Consider the following 21,773-nt stretch of genomic DNA (forward strand, 5'->3'; position numbering starts at 1 on the left):
TCCATTAAATAAATAGTTTTAAACTACAAATCTGGCCCTTAACAAAATTCCAGTTTTGTTTAAGCTGGAGCTCTGTGTAATGCAGAAATAGAAAGACCTGAGACTACAGACTGAGCAGAGATGTCACATCTAACATTCTTTCGCCCTTTAGTTAAGGGGCAAGTGATACGAACTCCCACCATATGGAAATCTCCAAAGGTCCACTAAGCCCAGGCTTAACATTCCTGACATGAAGGTTAAAAACTAAACAAAATTTTGTGCACATGTATCTGAATTCAGTGTTAAGGATGATGTCCCAAGTGGTTTTGTAACCTTTCCTTGCCATTGTTTTTAGTAAGGTGGGGTGTAATAGTATGTCTTGTTTTAAATTGCTGCTTTAGATTCAACTAAGGTGTGGAAACAGATTTCAAATAAAGGGTCGCAGTGCTGAATACACTGCAATCCCATGCCCCAGTTCTGTTTCATTATACTGCCAATTTCAAGGTTCATTCATTTGGAACAGTGAAGTAAGCCACACCAAGAAACGGGACATGCATACTAGACTATAGGGACAAGCTGTCTGGTGGTCACTCACTGAAGCAAGCAGCCACTTCATATTGAAGAGACTCCTCTTTCCTCTTGTCAGCTTAGCTATGTGGCCCAGAAACACTGTTCTAGAGCTTAGTTAACACTAAAATAAGTACTCCCAATACACAGGCTCTGAAGTCCTCACAATAGTGATTTTATTAAATTAGTTGCTTTATAAAACATTGCAGATGTCATAATTGTTAACATAACAATTTGCCCAACTGTAGTAACTGTTGCAGTTTGCTAAGCAGGTTTTTGTAAATGAAAGAAAATGGTAAAGTCCTGTGAGAGTTCTATCGCAGCCCATGAGAACAAAGGAAATTTGGTTCTCAGATAGACACTTAAACCAGGCAGTTAACTGTTAGAATAACCAACCCATACAGCTGCATTAGTAGAAATATTCAGATAAATGTAAACTGCTTATACTCAAGATACCACAAATCATTTTTCAAATGCAACAAGGAACTATTTTCTTGTTTTGACCAAAATAAGTTTTATTTTAAAATGTCATGCTTTGAAAGAATGGGTGCGTATCAAGTGATTAATTTTCAGGTGCAGTATCCTTACTTTGAAGTTAGCAGTCCCCTTCACAATCTATTTTTAAAAAACCCAAGCTCTAACTTAGACAAAGCAATTTTAATACTAAGTGCACACCATGCCTTTGCTGCAAACTGCTTTTGTTCACAAGGTAAATCATTCAAGGAGGTACAGTTAAGGCTGCATTACTAAACTGTGCTGGTAATAATACAACTTTTGCTGTGTTGAAATTCATGTCCAACTTAGTGGTTTTGTTACTATGAAACCAGATAGCAACAATTAAAAACATTATTAGAATTTTGTTTTTTCTGTGATTTATATAGGAATGGAGTTTCATCATTTCAACCCCTTGACGACACAGGTATCCCAATGCTTTAGCACCACCCTGTCAAAGAGTTAAATAACCAGCACAAAGATACTGCACTTCCAATTGTAGCATTTGGCAGAATTTAAAGGAAAAGAAGTTGTGCTACATGTTTAAGGGCAAAAGAAAGACAACACAAGGAAAGATGTCACATGAAGTCTTCAAAATCTTGTACATATCCTCCGTCATATCCTCCATAATCTGCCAGATCATCTTTCATAGTGGCCTTTAAACCACCTCCAGGCACAACCCCTTTTTTCTTCTTTTTGGCTTTACTTTGCTGAGGAAAGACCAAAAAAGCTTTGGTTTATTTTAGAGTAAGTATTAAATGTAACATGCTAATTTCCCTGAAGTGCTGGTAAAAAATATGAAGAATATTAACCCGAGCATCCTGACAGTTTCCTATCTGGGAACTAAATACAGCACACTTCAATTCCCCTGTACTTCTGATCTGTTAGCTGGCAAAAGTGTTCACTTCCTACCACGTAAGGCGTGTGCACTACTGCTGTTGAATTTTACCCCAGAGGCAACTGAATTTAAGTTCAACTCTTATTCATGGCAAACACACTATGTCTAGCAGACTCGCCTCACCATAATCAGAATAGCAGCATGTACTCTATGGTACACTGGAACACCCTTCACCGAACTTATTACACTATCTGCAGCATAAGCTTATTTTCCTGAAGGAGGGGAGACACTTCCCAAATGCAAAATTACAGATGTTCAGGTTTATACGGTTACTGATTTAGTTGGTGGGAATCTTTATTGTAGAGTTTTATATGGCTTCCCATCACCATAGTATCAGAGCACGTAAAGTCAGGAGCAAAATCCCGAGTGAATTGATGGAGTGTCTGGTTCTTCTGTTTTAAGGTAAAAACTTTGCTCAGGTCTGGTCTTTTTGGTTGGCTGATTTAAAAAAAAACGAAACATGATTCAGCCAAGATCACTTACAAGTGGTACGTTGTGAGCTTCCTCCAATATTGTACATTAATACTCCAAAGAGCTACAATATTGTGAGTTACTGAGTTGAGGGGCAAGCTATTTCCTGTATGCTAACATTAACCACTTTGGTAAATTCTTCGTAAATGGATGGGGCAAAGGTGCCAGGCACAGAAGGATTAATAGAAAAGTTAGCTAGACCAAAGAAATAAATACCTGACCTCCAAATCTGAGATTTGATTTAAAAAAAAAAGCACCAAGTTTAGCATCCTGATGAAACTCAGCTACCAAAATCAGCAGTGAAGCACAAACAGCATAACTACGTTCAGCCACAACTGCACCTGCCCTTCTCTTAGCTTTGTAAATAGACAGGGAAGTTCATCTCACTAAAAGTCTAGTTCTATTAGAAATGCAGAATTAGTTCAATATCACTCTACAGATGATTTTTATAGCCAAGTTTACACTGTTACTCTTCTTTTGAACTAAACCATTTATTGTACATTGCCACGAGAGCAGTTTGGAGCACATGCCTAGAAAATGTTTCCAATCACCCACCAATTTTGGGTAGAAAGTAGCAGAGTTGTGCATTTATGGAGCATTTATTATTCACGTTGAAGGCCCAGAAGCAGGTTGCTTCCTTCAAAGAACTCTCTAGTATAAGTTTTGAAACCAGTCTCATTTCAGTTATCTGCTAGGCAGTATGGCTTGGATTTGCCAGTTAATGTTCAGTTAACTATTTTTTAAAATTCTGGTCTCATTGACCTTTAGCTATGCAATTCCCTCACAACTTTAATGTTATAACTTTTGCACAAGAAACATTTTACACAATCTGTATAATCACAAAGCACCAATTATCCTATAATCTGATACAGTGTTATCACTCACTTAATGCTTTTTCCACTTAAGTTGTATGGCACACCAGAGAGGCATACTGACATGCTAGCTAGTTCTGTTATCTGCTGTTAAGTCACTCTGATCACATTGATCTTAGTTTTATTAAAGGTTGAGGATAAAGATTCAAATTACTTCCATAAACACGTTTAACTGATTCTAGTTTTCTGGTTTTAACTAAAATATACGCTTCTCCCACCTTTCCAGGACAACTGGACACTTCCACTCCAGCACAGAGGCCAAAAAATTGAACAGAATCAGTGCAAATATGCAAGGAGGTAAAGTTAAAGATTACTGGCAGAACGGTGCTTACTTTACATGAGTGTACTTACGTTTGAGACATTCTCAAGTTTAGCTCTAGGACGATATCCCAAATCAGAATTTCAATTTCAACCGTCTTCTCATTAACAGTGTTAAGTCAAAAGCACATTTGAATTCAAAACCTAGAACCCCTTAGATTTATAGAAGGTGCACATCTTAGTGCATACTGGGATTATGCAAGTTATGGAAAGACAGTATAGAAAGATGCAGAAGTCTTACCTTCTCTTGTTTTTGTTTTTCACTGCATAGCACTGTCAAAGCATTTGTGATCTTTTTCAAATCATCAACTTCCACTACAAAGAGGAAGAAAATTAGACTTCTACCAATGTAGTTTTCAGAAAGCCTTCAAATAATCATTGAATCCTCTAAAATCCATTAAGTGGAGATTTATATCTGGTAGTTTACCCCTTTAACTGGAGTCAAAATCTCATTGTTAACACTAGGGCAATGTTGATTCTTGGCATCACAGTCGAGGATCTCACATCCCCTTGATAACTTGTGTAATGGGCAGCATAAGATGGCCAACATAATAATCAATACATTTAGGAGGCCAACATTTGAACACAGTTACATCTTATGTTTCTAAAGCTTATGCTTCAAGGTTTCAGTCTGCCATTGGTAGGGGTCAGCAAGTGATTCCCCCTCCCCCAAATCCATGTTAGTTTTTAAATCTTCTTCCTCTGGATCAGGAATGGCAATGGCTGGGGATGGGACATTGGGCAAGGGGGGTTAGGCCTCTGAGATGCCACTGAGAATTCTCTCTCAGGTGCATGGCTGGCTGGTTCTTGCTCACATGCTCAGGGTCTAACTGATCACCATATGTGGGGTCAGGAAGGAATTTTCCTCCATGTCAGACTGGCAGTGACCTTCGGGGGTTTTCAGCTTCCTCTCCTGTGTGGGGGTACTGGTCTCTTGCCAGGATTATCTGGGTACGTTTCATTTTCCTGCCATTATGGGGGCCTCAAGCCCTGGTGCACTTCAGTCCCTCCTATTCTCTATCTGTGGCACATAAATCTAGTCTCCTGTAGGCTGTAATACCTGGTCTCAATTGGATTGTTCAGTATAGCTTGCAGGTGCTGGGGGACGTTGGAGGCCCATGATATACAGGAGGTAAGACGAGGTTATGTGGTGGTCCATTCTGGCCTTAAACTCTATGAGCAGCACATTATGCCGCTAGATTTGTAATATGGTCAACTGTTTGTGCCTGAAGGTAAATGTTTTGCCTAAAATAAGTTTGAAGGCTCAGAGAGAGAGAGAAGCATCCAGGTGGAGAGGGATGTTACATGCACTTAATGCTCAGTTTGACACTCCTTCATGTTAGAGGATTTGGACTCCAATCTAACAGTTCAGCATCTGTTGCAGTAGGCCAACCACCCACAATGTATTTATATGACACACGCCACAATATCAAATTGCCACTACACTGAAGGACAGGATGTACAAGCACAGGAAAAAGGGAAGTCTCAAAACAGAATTACGCACCAAATATCTCAGCCATCCAAAGCAGTCAAAACAAGTCACCTGTAGTTTTATTTCAACAGACAGTTACGTTTTGGAATTAAACTGCTCTAAATTTCCAGTGTTATAGGATCTCATTCCCCTACTGAGCTATTTAGAATTAAATGGATCGGGGAGCCTTTTCCTCTTCTTGAATAGAGGTTCTGCAAGGCTGTGTAAGACTTAGATCAGTACAAAATTTGCCTATATGTTTAAGTGGGCTATCCTGACCTGACAGCACCATTCAGAGAAGATCAATCACAGAGGAAACACCACCTTCATTAAAAGATTAACAGCATGCAAGTACTGATTCTCAGTCAGGTAGTAGTCAAAAATAGTCTCTGGGAGGGGTATCAGTGCATCATTTAATGTAGGACTGCATAAATCCCAATTCAGTTTTACTTGATTAATATGTTTACTACTTTAGCCCTCCACGGAATGTGCTAGGAAATCTCACACTTGAAATAAAGACTTACATGAAATACATACGTCTCGAACTAATGCTTCCAAAAAACTGGCATAATGTAGAGATTTTTCATACTGTGTAATTTTTTCTTTTAATAATTTGCCAAACTCCGTAAAGTCATCTTTTGAAGATGGATTCATGGCATCTATTCCACAAGTATTATTTACACCTGCAGTGAAAAACATAGTATCAGAGAAAATATTGGTGCATTTAACTGTAGTTTGTGTGGGAGGTGAGACTGACCACACAACGTAAGCCCTCTAGCCACAGAGCAGGTAATTTATCTCTACTCCCCTTCAGTTCCTTACCTCAGCTGAAATGACCAACAAGGCAGCAAGAGCCCAAACAACTTCAGTTACTAACAATTCATGCTGGATTTGAACTAGTGATTTAAGTGAAAGGCTACATATCCCATGAGTTGTACTGAACCACCTACTCTGGAATAGTACTGGAGACAGTATTTTCTCCTTACATAAATTCTAGGCCTCAAGCCTGCAGTACTAGGTTTAGTTGGGATTTTTTAAATTGACTATTAGGATTGTGACTTTTCTCAGGCTGTCAAGCGATTAAAAAAAATGAATCGCAATTAATCACACTGTTAATAGAATACCATTTATTTAAATATTTGTGGATGTTTTATACATTTTCCATTATTGATTTCAATTGCAACACAATACAAAGTGTACAGTGCTCACTTTATATTTATTACAAATATTTGCACTGTAAAAAATAAAAATAGTACTTTTCAGTTCACTTAATACGGGTACTGTTGTGCAATCTCTATCATAAAAGTTGAACTTACAAACTAAACAGAATTATGTACAAAAAACCCTGCATTCAAAAACAAAACAACGTAAAAACTTCAGAACCTACAAGTCCACTGAGTCTGACTTGTTCAGCCAATTGCTCAGACAAATAAGTTTGTTTACATTTACAAGAGATAATGTTGCCCACTTCTTAGTGTCACCTGAAAGTGAGAACAGGCAGTCGCATGTCACTGTTGTAGCCAGCATCGCAAGATATTTACATGCCAGATGTGCTAAAGATTCATACGTCGCTTGATGCTTCAACCACCATTCCAGAGGACATGCATCCATGCTGATGACAGGTTCTGCTTGATAACGATCCAAAGCAATGCAGACCAACGCATGTTCATTTTCATCATCTGAGTCAGCTGCCACCAGCAGAGGATTGATTTTCTTTTTTGGTGGTTCGGGTTCTGTAGTGTCCGCATCGGAGCATTGCTCTTTTAAGACTTCTGAAAGCATGCTCCACACCTTGTCCCGCTCAGATTTTGGAAGGCACTTCAGATTCTTAAACCTTGGTTCCAGTGCTGTAGCTATCTTTAGAAATTTCATATTGGTACCTTCCTTGTGTTTTGTTAAATCTGCAGTGAAAGTGTTCTTAAAATGAACAGCATGTGCTGAGTCACCATCCCAGACTGCTCGAACATGAGATCTACGGCAGAACGCGGGTAAATCAGAGCAGGAGACGCACAGTTCTCCCCCAGGGGTCAGTCACATGTAATTTACCCCTTATTTTTTTAACAAGCATCATCAGCGTGGATTCGTGTCCTCTGGCACGATGGCCAAAGCATCAAGGGGCGTATAGATCTTTAGCGCATCTGGCACGTAAATATCTTGCGACACCAGCTACAACAGTGCCATGTAAATGCCTGTTCTCACTTTCAGGTGACACTAATTAAGAAGCAGGGAGCATTATCTCCCATAAATGTAATGTGGCAAATTGCTGGCACTACTTTGATGGGTCTCGCGCTCTCTCTTCTTGGGGAGGGTTCAGGGCACCATTTCTCGCCCCTGAACTGGGGTATTAACTGCCTCACTAGTGTCCTAGAGGAGGGGAGTGGAGAGGGAGGGACCCAGGCCCACCCTCTACTCCGGGTCCCAGCCCAGGAGCCCTATGGATAGCGGTAAACCACTTGAACTAGCGGTTCCTTCCCCTGGGCTACTTCCCTCTCCTGCCCTTCAGCTTGTGGGGCTTCCTGCCCTCCCTCTGCACAAACCAGGTGTCTTTTTACCTAGGGTCTTAGACTTCTTAGCCCACCGCAGCACTTCTCCAAACTCTCCTCTGCTTCCCTCCAAACTGCTCTCTGCTCCAACACCAATCCACTCTGCTTCAACTCCTTCCCTTGTCTGATTGAAGCAGGGGGGTTTTATCAGGTGACTGGCTTCAGGTGCTTTAATTAATCTATAGCAAACTTTCTCTCCTCTACAGGGAATAAGGCTCCCTTCTAACACTCTCCTGCTGCCCTCTGGCCATGCTGTATCACATAAAACAAACTTGTTTCTGTTAGCAATTGTCTGAACAAGAAGTAAAACTTAGTGGACTTGTAGGCTCTAAAGTTTTACATTGTTTTGTTTTTGAGTGCCGTTATGTAACAAAAAACCCTACATTTGTAAGTTGTACTTTAATGATAAAGATATTGCACTATAGTACTTGTATGAGGTGAATTGAAAAATACTATTTCTTTTGTCAGGTTTCAGAGTAGCCGCCGTGTTAGTCTGTATTCGCAAAAAGGAAAAGGAGGACTTGTGGCACCTTAGAGACTAACCAATTTATTTGAGCATGAGCTTTCGTGAGCTACAGCTCACTTCATCGGATCTGATGAAGTGAGCTGTAGCTCACGAAAGCTTATGCTCAAATAAATTGGTTAGTCTCTAAGGTGCCACAAGTCCTCCTTTTCTTTTAGTTTCTAAAGACATTGTGTGGTGCTTGAAATGAGAGAGTCATTATGATCTATACTTCCAGATATAAGTAGACATGTCATTTGAACACAAACTTCTGGCTGATATCAGCGTAACTCACATCCACTGTGACGTTTGTAATGTCGGACTCCAAACTATCGAAAGTAATTGTGCTAGTTATACAACACACATCACAGATGTTCCCCCAAACATACTGTGTCTTAAAAGTTCTCAACACCAAAAGGCACTGATTCTTACCTACGACTGTCTAGACAGTTATGAAATAGCTTTAGCTGGATGCCAAGTTTCAGCCTGATATTTTTATACCAGTAAGAGTAATATCACAGCAGTCCTGCTTTTTTTGATCAATATACTGCTTTACTTGAAAACTAGATTTAGAATTGATTGCAGTTAACTTTCTAAATTACTTCTCCCATACTGTACCACCAACTACTTGCTTGGATTAGGTGTATCCACACTTACCAAACGTTTCTTTCGCTAACTCAAGATCTGACTCCTCTTGTAATTTCTTTAGCCGTAGTTTGTCTGCTAACTGTTCTTCTGGTGTAAGTTCTTTAGCTTCCTCTGGTGCCTCTAACTAAAAAAAAGTATAAAAAGTAGCATGATTGACCCATGGCAAGTCTTCCATTTTGGTCATTATTGCTAACCAAGCATAAGCAATCTACTTAACTAAAAGTCTTCAAATAATGTCAGCTTACATTGGTGGCAAGTGAATTACATTTCTTGCCCAGGAATGGAGCAGCTGCAGGTGTGGTCATTTCAACAAGCTAACTGAACAACATGCTTCTGCTTGAAGTAATTATTCCTGAAGTGCAGGCGTTCTGTTCTTAACAGCAAGCCTAACCTGTGTTTAAACATTCCAAGCTGAAATGCTGATAACCACAAGCATGCTACAGGCATAAAAATACCAAAACCCTCAACAAAAGTAATTTCACACAATGGTGAGTATTATAAACTTAATGTACACACTTAGAAGAAGGATGGAAATAGGATAAGTACTATTTCAAACTCTTAGATGTTCAAGTTCTTATACAGACTACATCAGGACTATTCTTTCCTAGATAACTCGCTGTAGGGCCACGTTGTAAGTATCAGTCCTTTAATTCTCAGACTACATTTGTTTTTCTAGACTGAACAATAAGCAGATCTCCCTCTTCCCATAAAAAGCTAAAATCCTGACAGTGACATCTTACTCTTTTTTTAATCTCCTCTTGCTTTTTCTTCAGCTGCTTTTCTCTCTCTTTTATTTTTTCTGCTATTTTCTTCTTTTCTGAAACTTTTGATTCTGTAAAACAGTGAACAAAGCCCTTTTAAAGAAATCTAGTGCATAAAGAACATTGTCACAATGTGGGGAAAAAAGCACCTAGAGCTACGATCCAATTCAGAAACCAGAGGTGACTAATGTGAAAAGCATGCACTGTCATCCACACATGCACAACCCTTGGTCTATTATGTCCCATAAATACAGTTCATAAACTTGGAACACAGAAGCCAATGTTCTTCTTTGTTCTGTATACAATGAAGTGTGCTCCTCCCACAGTCCTCACCTGCTTTTATCTCTGTCTCTTTTTCTTCTTCCTCCTCCTCTTCATCATCCCAGTTATCCTACCAAACAGGAAGGAGTATGAGTTATCAGTATTTATATCTTACTTCTGAACCACTAAAGGTATTGTGCAGAAAGAACTGTCTACACTGCACTTTCATCATTAAAACTTTTGTCGCTCAGGGGTGTGAAAAAAAACAACAACCCTGAAAGACAAATTTTAACAGCAAAAAGTGCTGGTGTGGACAGCGCTTTCTCAGCAGGAGCCGCTCTCCCATCAATGAAATTACCGCCCCTCATTCGGAGTAGTTTTATTTTGTCTCTGGGAGAGCTCTCTTCCGGTGACAAAGAGTGGCTACACTGCGCACCTTGCAATGGTGTGGCTGCAGAGGCAAAGCCGCACCATTATAAGATGCACAGCGCAGACATGGCCTTAACGTATATCGCAGTAACAGGCAAACTCATGTTCACCACAGTTACAGAAGCAAGACAAAAAAATGCCACAGTCCATTTGCTGGGCAAAAATTATTATAAGAAAAAAAATTAATTATGAGTAGATATCTGATAGAATGACTTGATTCTTCTCTATAGCACATCCGTCACCAGAAACAAAACAGGCGTAACAGAATATAGAGGACACTGATTTTGTGCCATAAATTAAGCATTACAGAATCAGGGCGGAGAGCCCTGGTAGCAGCAGCAGTGTTATTTGGTGATTAAATCTGAACATAAGCCACTTAGTGCCCATCAGGGTTTAAAAATGTCAAAAGCTGCCATGACAGGCATACCACTTAATGCACCAGGGGGATGACAAACTATCAGTATCTGTGACAGGAGCACTGTTAGATTCATAGAGTTAAGGCAGAAGGAACAATTATGATCAACTAATCTGTCAGTTTCAGGGTTAACTACACCTTTGATCCCCTTCCTGGTCTTCCTCGAGGGCACCCACTTAAGATTTTAGGCTTCCCAGCCATCACCGCTCTCACAGCGGAGACCTGCGTCTCTCTCCTTTCAGACTAGAGGTTTAGGTTCCCTCTGCACCTCACTGCGATTTTCCAGCAAGTCTGCCCAGGATCCAGCACCTGTGGTTAACTCTTTCTCCAGGGGCTATAACATTGTACACCAGGTACCAACCAGCCTTCACAAAGCAAACGACATTTATTCTTGGGGCAAAAGCATGACAGAAAAAAAAAATCTACATGCATGCTAAAAGCCTACCAGAGGTCACTTCCAGCCCCATCATGGGGCTCTGCTGTGCCTGTCTCTCAAACTCCACAACTGGGTTTGCACCCTTGGTTACATGTTCACATAATTTTTGGGATCAGGAACCAGACCCCAACTGGATAGTTCAACTATTTCTTTACACAGCTCGGGCCTTTGATCTCCAGTCTCAGGGAATTTTACTAGTCAATGGCCCTCTCCTCAGGAGTAGCTTCAAAGGAGGGGGGTTTACATAACCTGAGTTGCATAATTTGCATTAACCACTCCCTGGTTAACAACACTTATTGTCCTTAAAGTCCCTGCCTATCTAGTACATTCAATAGTCCTTTGAATTCCTTACACTTCCAGTTCTGACATGTCACACTGACTTCCTGCGTACCACAAAGACAGAATTTTGTCCAGTAATTCCAGCATTGAACCCATAGCTACTGGTTGAGCTGTTACAGCTTATCCTTTAGAACATCACTCAATCCTGATTTAAGGACTCCAAATGATGGAGAATCCACCATGTCCCTAGGTAAATGTTGTTCCAATGGTAGATTATTCTCACTTTAAAATTTGCACTTTGCCTAGTCTGAATTTTTTCAGCTTCAACTTCCAGCCACTGGATTTTGTTACACTTTTCTCCATGTGATTAAAGAGCTGTTTACTGTCATATCTCTTTTCTATAATTAAGTCACCGCTTAGCGGTCTCTTGGATAAACTGAATAGATTGATATTAACTCTCATCAAAAAGCGTATTTTCCCAATCTCAAATAATTCATGTACTTTTTCTGAACTCTTTCCAATTTTTTCCATCAGTTTAAAATGTCCCTTAATGGTCTCACTAAAGCTATACAGAGTGGTACAAACACCTACCTATCTCTAGTCAGCATTCACCTGCTTATACATCAAAAGATCATGTTAATTCTTAGCCAGTGCACTACATCAGCTCACGTTCAGTTGACCCCAACATTTCTTTCAGAGTCACTGCTTTCCAAAACATGGTTCCCCATTCTATAACTGTGATCAAAATTCTATTCCTAGGTGTATGACTCATGCATTAAAATGCACATTGTTCAAGTAAACCCTGCTTACCAAGAGAGACACATTGCTCTATAGAACTAACTCTTCAATTATTCAATACTTCACCAATTTGCATCTGCTACAAACTTTGCCAGCAGTGGTTCCTTCCAGATCATAAGATATTGAATAGATTAGGCCAGGAATAGATCCCTGCAGGACTCTGCTCAGAACATCCCCACTGGATGTGGATTCCCATTTAAAATTATTTTCAGATCAGTTTAAATGCATTTAATCTGTGCTGCTTTGATTTTGTAAAGGGTAATGTAGTCAGAATGTTAGGCAGTACTAAGTCAGCCTCCTTACAAAAATCTAAGTATGTTAACACAATTATATTCTCACCTACACTTAACCTCAACAAATAATATCAAGTTTCACAAGACCTGTTTTCCTTCAAAGCATGTTAATAGTCAGTGTGTTACCATACCAGATTACCAGGTGTAAAACAAACAAAATGAAGTATTACCTCACCTACCTTGTCCTTGGAATTGAGAGATTACTATAAGCCAAGGTAATCATAGGACTGGACGGGACCTTGAGAGGTCATCTAGTCCAGTCCCCTGCACTCGTGGCAGGGCTAAGTATTATCTAGACCAGGGGTCGGCAAACTTTTTGGCCCAAAGGCCACACTGGGGTTGCAAAACTGTATGGAGGGCCGGGTAGGGAAGGCTGTGCCTTCCCAAACAGCCTGGCCCCTGCCCCCTCTCCGCACCCTTCCACTTCCTGCCCCTATCAGAACTCCTGACCCATCCAATCCCCCCCTACCCTCTGCTCCTTGGCCCCTGACCACCCCCTCCCAGGGCCCCCAGACCCTACCCTCTATCCAACCCCCCCACTCCATGTCCCCTGACCCCTATCCACACATCCTGGGACTCCCACATCTATCCAACCCCACCATTCCCTGACCACCACCTCACAAACCACTGCCCCATCCAACACTCCCTGACAGCCCCCTGGGACTCCCTGCCCCTTATCCAACCCCGCTGCCCGCCCCCTTACCATGCCACTTAGAGTGGCAGGACTGGCTTATTGGAAAGCCTGGGCGGTGGGTGGGTGCAAGCCGCACTGTCCGTGCGGCGCCATAACTACGGGGGAGAGGGGTCAGGGCCTAGCCTCCCTGGCTGGGAGCTCAAAGGCAGGGCAGGACGGTCCCACAGGACGGATATGTCCCGCAGGCGGTAGTTTGCCCACCTCTGATCTTGACCATCCCTGACAGGGGTTTGTCCAACCCGCTCTTAAAAACCTCCAACATGGAGATTCCACAACCTCCTGAGGCAATTTATCCCAGTGCTTAACCACTCTGACAGGAAGTTTTTCCTAATGTCCAATCTAAACTGCCCTTGCTGCAATTTAAGCCCATTGCTTCTTGTCCTATCCTCAGAGGTTAAGGAGAACAATTTTTCTCCCTGCTCCTTGTATCAGCCTTTTATGGACTTGAAAACTGTTGTGTCCCCTCTCAGTCTTCTCTTTTCCAGACTAAACACACCCATTTTTCCCCCGCAATCTTCCCTCATAGGTCATGTTTTCTAGACCTTTAATCATTTTTGCTGCTCTTCTCTGGACGTTCTCCAATTTATCCACATCTTTCCTGAAATGTGGTGCCCAGAACTGGACACAATATTCCAGATGAGGCCTAATCAGAGCGGAGTAGAGCAGAAGAATTACTTCGAGTCTTGCTTACAACACTCCTGCTAATACATCCCAGAATAATGTTCGTTTTTTTGAAACGGTGTTACACTGTTGACTCATATTTAGCTTGTGGTCCACTATGACCCCAAAAATATGACTACTGTTACTGGAAATTCATGTCAACTAGTTGAAGTGTACTGGAGGGGAAGCTAGAATCAGTCTTACAAATGCCAAATAGTCTTAAATTAATATGTAGATGAACTTGGATGTCCTGGTACTTGGCTCATCAAATCACAGTTAAAAACTGAGGTCTGCTGTCTCATACTAGTGGTTAAAGTGAGGTATTGATGCTTAGTTCCATTATTGTCAGGGCATCAGATAAACACTGTAGCACAGCAATAAGAATGTAAACCTTGAATTTTGCAATCGCTAAGCTTACCTTAATGGGTAACTATAGATCAGTTAGCTTGACGTTGACCCCAGGCAAAATTATGAAAAGGCTGATGCAGGATGCAGCCAGTAAGGTAACGTCTACGTTGCAGCTTCGAGGGAGCCTCCCGGCCTGAGTAGACAGACTTGCGCTAGCTCATCTCAAGTATAGCAGAGTGGATGTTGTGACTTGCTGGCAGCTTGGGCTCGCCAGCCCACCCAACTCCCCGAGTCGGAGAGGTTACCCAAGTCTCAGCCGGAGCTGCAACGTCCATACTGCTATTGTCAGCGTGCTAGCTTGTGCTGAGCTAATGCAAGTCTGACTACGTAAGAGTGGCCAGACTGGGTCAGACCAATGGTCCCTCTAGCCCAGTATCCTGTCTTCTGACCGTGGCCAAGGCCAGGTGCCCCAGAGGGAATGAACAGAACAGGCAATCATCAAGTGATCCATCCCTTCTCACCCATTCCCAGCTTCTGGCAAAAAGAGGCTAGAGGCACCATCCTTGCCCATCCTGGCTAATAGCCATTGATGGACCTATCCTACATGAATTTATTTAATTCTTTTTTGAACTGTGTTATAGTCTTGGCCTTCACAACATCCTCTGGCAAAGAGTTCCACAGATTAACTGTGCACTGTGTGAAAAAAAATATCTTTTATTGGACCAACTTCTGTTGGTGAGAGAGAAGCTTTCAAGCGTACACAAACCTGAAGAAGAGTTCTGTGTAAGCTCGAAAGCTTGTCTCTCTCACCAAGAGAAGTTGATCCAATACAAGGTATTACCTCACTCACCTCTCTAATATCCTGGGACCAACATGACTACAACCCTGCATCTGTCAACTACACTTATTTCATAAACAGCTACTTTCACAACTGTTGCAAAGTACAGTTTACAGATTGCTTCCTCATCTGATCCCATCCTTCACAGATACACCCTTTCTAAGAGTGTGTGGTTGGAGTGAAATCCTCATGTAGAAGTGGGGTGCTGTGATCATGAGATTTTGCAAACTCATTTGCAGACAATAATGGGTCTGGTTCAAGCTGCTTGGTATCTTCCTGAGGAACCCTCTCTAAGGGGAGTTGTGGGCAATTGTTCCTCTGCCCCAAGGACTCTCTCATGGTATGCCACAGGAGCCTACATGGTCACCTCCCACTCAGTGTGCATATGCTGCTGCTGAGAGGTTTAGTGAGGACACATGGGCTGCAGTGCATTTAGCAGGCTGATGACCCCCAGCACTACATCTCTATCACATCTGACCCAGCTAGGACAAACCACATGGTGCCTAGATGAGAGCAAGCTGAGATTTAATCCAGACAAGACTAAGAATCTTCGCAGGCTGGGAAAAGCAGCTGGAAGGATTTGCAGAATTTGTATCCGCACCCCTTACAGAAGGATCACAATCAGTTGTAAGACAGGTAAACAACTTGGGGGTGTTAGACCCTGGGCTGCTCCTGGTCCATGAAGCGCTGCAGCCAAGAGTGCTTTCTTCCCACCTGTGCCTGCCAAGAAGAGTGTGACCTTTCCTCTCCAGTGCAGACCATGCCACAATTATCCATGTCTTGTCATCTCAAGATTATATTGCTGTGATGCACGCTACATGGAGCTTCCCCTTGACCTCATTTGGAAGGTGAAGCTAGCATAGAATACTGCAACTCACTTGTTAAGTTTAGTTGAACACTGGGAGCATATTAGACCAATGCTTTATCATCTGTATTGGGTTCCAGTGAACATCTGGTGGGAATTCAACATGTTGATTTTAAAATGGTTTTAAAATAGACCTGACTGTATGACTGAGCATCTCTCCCCCAGTGACATGCTGCCACAGTTGAGATTAGTAGAGGCACTCCAGCTGCACTTCTTTCTAGATGAATGAGGCAGATCTGCTAGCAGGGCATTTTCTGTGAGAGATCCTGTTTCAGGACTCACTGCCCCACCTTGGTCTGCCAAACCTATCCTATCCCCTTCCCCTGCCTCCTGCACTTCTCTAAACTGCTGGGGGGCACTCAATTGAGGTATATATATTTATGGGCAGTCCTTTGTGATTTTTTATTTATGGGATAGGTGTCCAGGGCTCAGGATGTGCACCTACAATTACATTCTAGAAATCTAAATACATTTCATTCGGAGAAAACAAGTTTCACCGTCTGTTCATTGTTATGCGAACTGAGAAGTCAAGTGACAACACATCCTTAGTTTTCTTCATTCCAATGTGACACTATTACAATGTAGTTTAAATCATTATAAACATATTTGATTAAGTTTGAAAGAGTTTCAAATGACTAAATGAGTAATAATCCAGCTATAACATATGGTTAGTGAAAATGTCCCCCTTTCCACATAAATGAACCCCATACCAAACAGAAGTAATCAGCTGAGTGCTATACATTTATATGTGGTATCATTTGTAGCTTTAATGCATGACAATTCAAGTTCTAAAAACAAAGCGTTCTTGGAAAGTGACAGGATACTGCAGTGTCTGAGTCCCTGATGACTTCTATTTTAAACAGAACTATCAGAAATATTGATCAAGGAAATCTCTAGACTGTTTCCCTGAATGTGTTTCCTAGTTCTGGCTCCTTTAGCGACAGGACTGCCGAAGAGCAAATACACAGAAATTTCTTGGCAGCAGGTCTGTTTTCCTGGTAATTTCTGTATTCCAGGTAACATTTTAGAATAATTTCCTTTTACTTTAAAAGGATATCTTAGTTGTAACTTCTGCAGCATCTAAAGTTTCTCCAACTCACTAGTTACAATAAACCTTGTAATCCAAGTATTTTCAGGGAAAAAAACAAGATCCCAACTCCTAAATTGGCAATACGAAACTCTAAAGAATAATGAAACACCCTAAAGAGAAACTACTAGTTGGAAAACACTAAGGGCCTATATTTAGGTCACTTTGCTTTTGCTTACTGTGCTGTAGTTTTCCTTTTTACTCGCCAATTTTGGAAGGAAAAAATATCTAGAGCCCAGGCAAACACCTAGCTTGCTGTAGATTCTTCCCAACTTCTGCATCTACTACATGAACACAGATCAGAGTACAACAAACAAGATCATTAATTGTAGTATTCCTTTTCCCCACTCCCTCCAAATACACCCTAAACTTTTTAATTTTAAAGCCATAGGCATTCAGAGGAGTACTAGTAGAGGAAATAAAATGTCTTATGCTAAAATAGCCACGTAAAGCAGGAGTCTTCATATTTTTGGAAGGACTACGATTTTGTCCAGTTATTGTTTACTGTCCTTCAAGAAGTAGACAGCTGGAAAGCACACTTAAGTAGCTGTTATTAGAAAGATGTTCAATTACAGATAGTAAACGCTTGAGTTTCAGGGAAAATGTGAAAAGTAAAGCCTCTTTTGCCAAAAGTTTTTGGGGCTGTGAAGCTCCAATCCAGGTTGTCAATACTCTTTTTAAAGATTGGTGTAAATACTGTGCCCTGAGATATCTTTAACCATTTTGCCCAGCAGGGTCATGTGTGTGGAAGAAAGAGCATATTTAAAAGCTATAGAGCGTCCAGTGTCAATTTGTTCTATCACATTTATTAAGCTTCACCTTGCAGAATAGGCGACATTACGCTAGCATGAACACCATCCAACCTTAAACTTTCAGAAAGCCTTTGACAACGTCCCTCACCAAAGGCTCTTAAGAAAAGTAAGCAGTCATCGGATTAGAGGGAAGGTCCTCTCATGCATCAGTAGCTGGTTGAAAGATAGGAAACAAAGGGTAGGAATAAGTAAGTCAGTTTTCACAGTTGGAGAGAGGGTCCTCCAAGTATCTGTACTGGGACTAGTGCTCTACAACATATTCATAAATGATCTGGAAAAAGGGGTAAACAGTGAGGTGGCAAAGTTTGTAGATGATACAAAATTACTCAAGACTGTTAAGTCTAAAGTTGACTGAGAAGAGTTACAAAAGGATCTTAGAAAACTGGGTGACTGGGCAAGAAAATGGCAGACGAAATTCAGTGTTGATAAATGCAAGTAATACACATTGGAAAAAACAATCCCAACTACACATACAAAATTATGGGGTCTAAATTAGCTGTTACTACTCAAGGAAGAGATCTTGTAGTCATTGTGCATAGTTCTCTGAAAACATCCACTCAAAATGCAGCAACAGTCAAAAAAGCTAACAATGTTGGGAATCATTAAGAAAAGGCTAGCTAAGACGACAGAAAATATCATATTGCCTCTATATAATTCCATGGTACACCCACATCTTGAATACTGCGGGCAGATCTGGTCGCCCCATCTCAAAAAAAAAAAAGATATATTGGAATTGGAAAAGGTACAGAGAAGGGCAACAAAAATTATTAGGGGTATGAAACAGCTTCCATATGAGGAGAGATTAATAAGACTGGGACTTTTCAGCTTGGAAAAGAGGTGACTAAGGGGAGGGGGGGGTGTATATGATAGAGGTCTATAAAATCATGACTGTGTGACGTAAATAAGGAGTGTTATTTACTCCTAACAAAAGAGCTAAGGGTTAACAAATGTAATTAATAGGCAGCAGATCTGAAACAAACAAAAGGAAGTATTTCTTCACACACAACACAGTCAACCTGTGGAACTCTTTGTCAGAGGATGATGTAAAGGCCAAGACTATAACAGGGTTTATAAAAGAACAAGATAAGTTCATGGAGAATAGGTCCATCAGGGGCTATTAACCAGGATGGATAGGGATTCAAAACCATGCTCTGAAGCGTCCCTAGCCTCTGTTTGCCAGAAGCTTGGAATGGGCGACGGGATGGATCATTCAATGATTACCTGTTCTGTTCATTGTTCTGAAGAACCTGGCATTGGCCACTGTCGGAAGACAGGATACTGGGCTAGATGAATCATTGGTCTGACTCAGTAAGGCTGTTCTCAGGTTCTCAAAAGAAGTCTTCACAACACAAGTAATACATTTTATCTATTTAGATTTATACTACATAGAAGAGCCCAAGCCCCCGTCACCACTGATGCTCAGAAATACAGTGCATGCACAAACGGTCAGTTATTACAGATAGCACTACCTTGGTGCAACATGAACAATCAGTGCCAGAGTCTTCAATTAGCAAGAATCAATTACTCTAATCTGAACTGCTTTCCTCTTCCTGCCCATGTCTGAACAAACGATAAAATATTAACCTTTTTCAGATATCTAGTGATCAGTACTAAGATTGTCTATAGCAATCGCTCAGTGTCTTGATTTGAAACAAAAGCATGATTCAATGTTTAACTTTGGACACTAAATTTACCAATTTTTTTGGTAAATACTTCCACAGAACCAGATACCCTTTTGAAGAGTCCTATATTCCAGATGTAGTATGTAGCTCCAGTTGCTGATATCTGCACTCATGATCTGTCCAAGCTGTAATAAAAAGATCTGGAATTGTTGAGGTATCTATCACTCAACTGATCTTTCTGGTTAAGGAACATATGGGAACTACACTGCATGGGATTTAGACATTTTAAATGTTTCTGATTTAATAGAGCAGATTTACAGTTTGACATTTAGTTCAAACTCTAATGCAAAAGACTAACACTGAAATACAGTGAAACCAGCTCCATGATTCTCTAGTAGATAAACCCCATTTTAACCATCTGAACACTACCTAAATCCTAAAGAAACCATGAAGGAATGCCTAGTTTCACAAGATTGAGAGGAAGTCAGAAGAGACAACACTAGGATGGAGGAAAGTTTCTGGCCTGTAGGAGATAGTGCCAAGATGGGACTATTTGGAAGAAGTTCAGATATTCAAGCCTCCCTCAGCCTGTCATCCCTCTGTACCCACCTCTTCCCCAGATGCTCCCTCAGGCTAAGAGCCTGCAAGGGGGCATGGAATAAAGAGCCTCTCCAGAGGAGAGGCCAATAGTTGAATACCATCTGGCAGATACCAGAGCAGTTCTGTACTGAGAGACCTGCCAGCAGCTTAGAGACAGCAGGTGGGGGAAAAAAAACAAACCATGACCCTCCATTCAATGGGACAACAGACACCTTTTGAGACTTAACTGACAGGGGTTTTGCTGTGGAGCTGGGAAAGAGGACTGGTTGCTGGGAAGGAAGTTACAGAAGGGAAACCATGTTTATTCAACTCAGAAACCTAAGAACAGGTACAGGTCTCAGTTGGGGGTTAAGCGGCCCATTTACAGAAATACATTCCAGAGGTTTTCTAGTCCTGTTATTTGACCTTCCAACTTTTGACCACCCATTGCACCAATTCAGACAGGTTTCAATGCATATGAAACTGCATAATACTGACTACAGAACTTCACCTAATAACGCCTACATCGAGCTCAATTGCTGATGGAACTAGAGCATATTTTTTAAAAGAACATACTATCTTAAAGACTTCAAGCGACCAAAAACCTGCCACATCACTGTCCACCATTACACCTATCACTCAGGCGCCTAGTGTTAGCATAACTTTGCCAGCATTATTCTGCCACCTCTCAGCGCACAAAGAAGGGTGAATCTAATCCGTCCCCACAAGCTCACCTGACAAGTTTTACTCATCTGCTAGGAGACTCCTTGAGTCTCAGTCTTAATTAGGCCGTTTTTAAGTCTCTCCTCCCCTTTCCGAAAAGATTTTGCTGACGGTGTCAGCGAGACGCTGGCACGCCATTGAGCCAAGGGGGCCCACGTTTCGACAGCCCCTCGCTCTCCGCCCCGGCTGCCCCGGGCCACCACCCGCCAAGCACCCTCCCGCCCCAGCCGCTTTTAAGCGACGGGTTGGCGGGCTCGCCCGGAGCGGGAGCGTAAGCAGGGCGATAAGGGCGCCGGAGCCCCGCCGCACCATCTGGCGGGGAGCGATGCGCCCCACCCCCGGCAGCCGGGCGCGGACACATGGCAGCCTGCATGGCCGGGGCCGGCTCCGGACAGACACCCGGGGGGGGGGGGCCGGGCCGCCCCCCTCGCGCTCCCCAGCCCCCGCTCTCCGCGCGCGGGGCGCCCCCGCCCGGAGCTCGCTCCTCCGCCCGGGCCCCCTCGCCGCCCCCGCCCGGGCCCCCACCTTCACTTCGTCCTCTTCATCCTCCCCGGCCCAGCGGTCCCCGCCGGCCCCCGGCGTGGGCACCAGGCGCTTCGCGACCGGCTCCGCCACCTCGAAGCTGTCGGCATCTGTGGGGGAGACGAGAGCGGGTTAGGCGGGCGGGCGGGGGAGGGGAGCCGGGCGGGGAACCGAGGCCGCAGCCAGCACCTACCCCACGAATCCGCCTCCGCCGCCATCTTGCCCCCGCGGAACAGGCGCCTCCCGCAAGCACAGCCAGAGCGCGGCGGCGTGAGTCAGCCCCAGCCGCGCCAAGAGCGTCCCGGCCAGCCCCGAGCGCGGGGCACGCCGGGATAGCGGCGGACGCACAGGGGGAGGGGGCGGGGACTGGCGAGGGGGCGGGGCGGGGACGCGCTGACGTGGCGCAGCGGCCGCCTTGAAATCCCGGCAGGGGGGCGGCGGTTGGACACGGGGCCGGCAAGTCCCGCCTGGGGGCGGATCGCGAGGGCGCGCGGGAGAGCGAGGCGCGGCCCCGCCGCCTCTGGCCGGGGCTCGCGCGGCCGGGCGTTGAGGGGGGTCCCCTCAGAGCGGCCGGGCGTTGAGGGGGGGCC

At 43.0% G+C, this 21,773-nt stretch overlaps 1 protein-coding gene across 1 annotated transcript; it reads right to left on the reverse strand.

Moving 5' to 3' along the window:
- Positions 1-700: 700 nt before the first annotated feature.
- On the reverse strand, positions 701-21,516 carry EIF3J (eukaryotic translation initiation factor 3 subunit J). The gene is made up of 8 exons (XM_084641781.1): positions 21,377-21,516; positions 21,187-21,293; positions 9,856-9,913; positions 9,502-9,593; positions 8,771-8,885; positions 5,593-5,751; positions 3,839-3,912; positions 701-1,748 (listed from the first exon to the last, which is right to left on the reverse strand). The coding sequence occupies exons 1-8, from the start codon at positions 21,399-21,401 to the stop codon at positions 1,617-1,619; spliced, it is 762 nt and encodes a 253-aa protein (XP_084497907.1). The 5' UTR covers positions 21,402-21,516; the 3' UTR covers positions 701-1,616.
- Between the last annotated feature and the right edge of the window lie 257 nt (positions 21,517-21,773).

Source organism: Lepidochelys olivacea, assembly GCF_965140295.1.
Source record: "Lepidochelys olivacea isolate rLepOli2 genome assembly, chromosome: 10".
NCBI lineage: Eukaryota > Metazoa > Chordata > Testudines > Cheloniidae > Lepidochelys > Lepidochelys olivacea.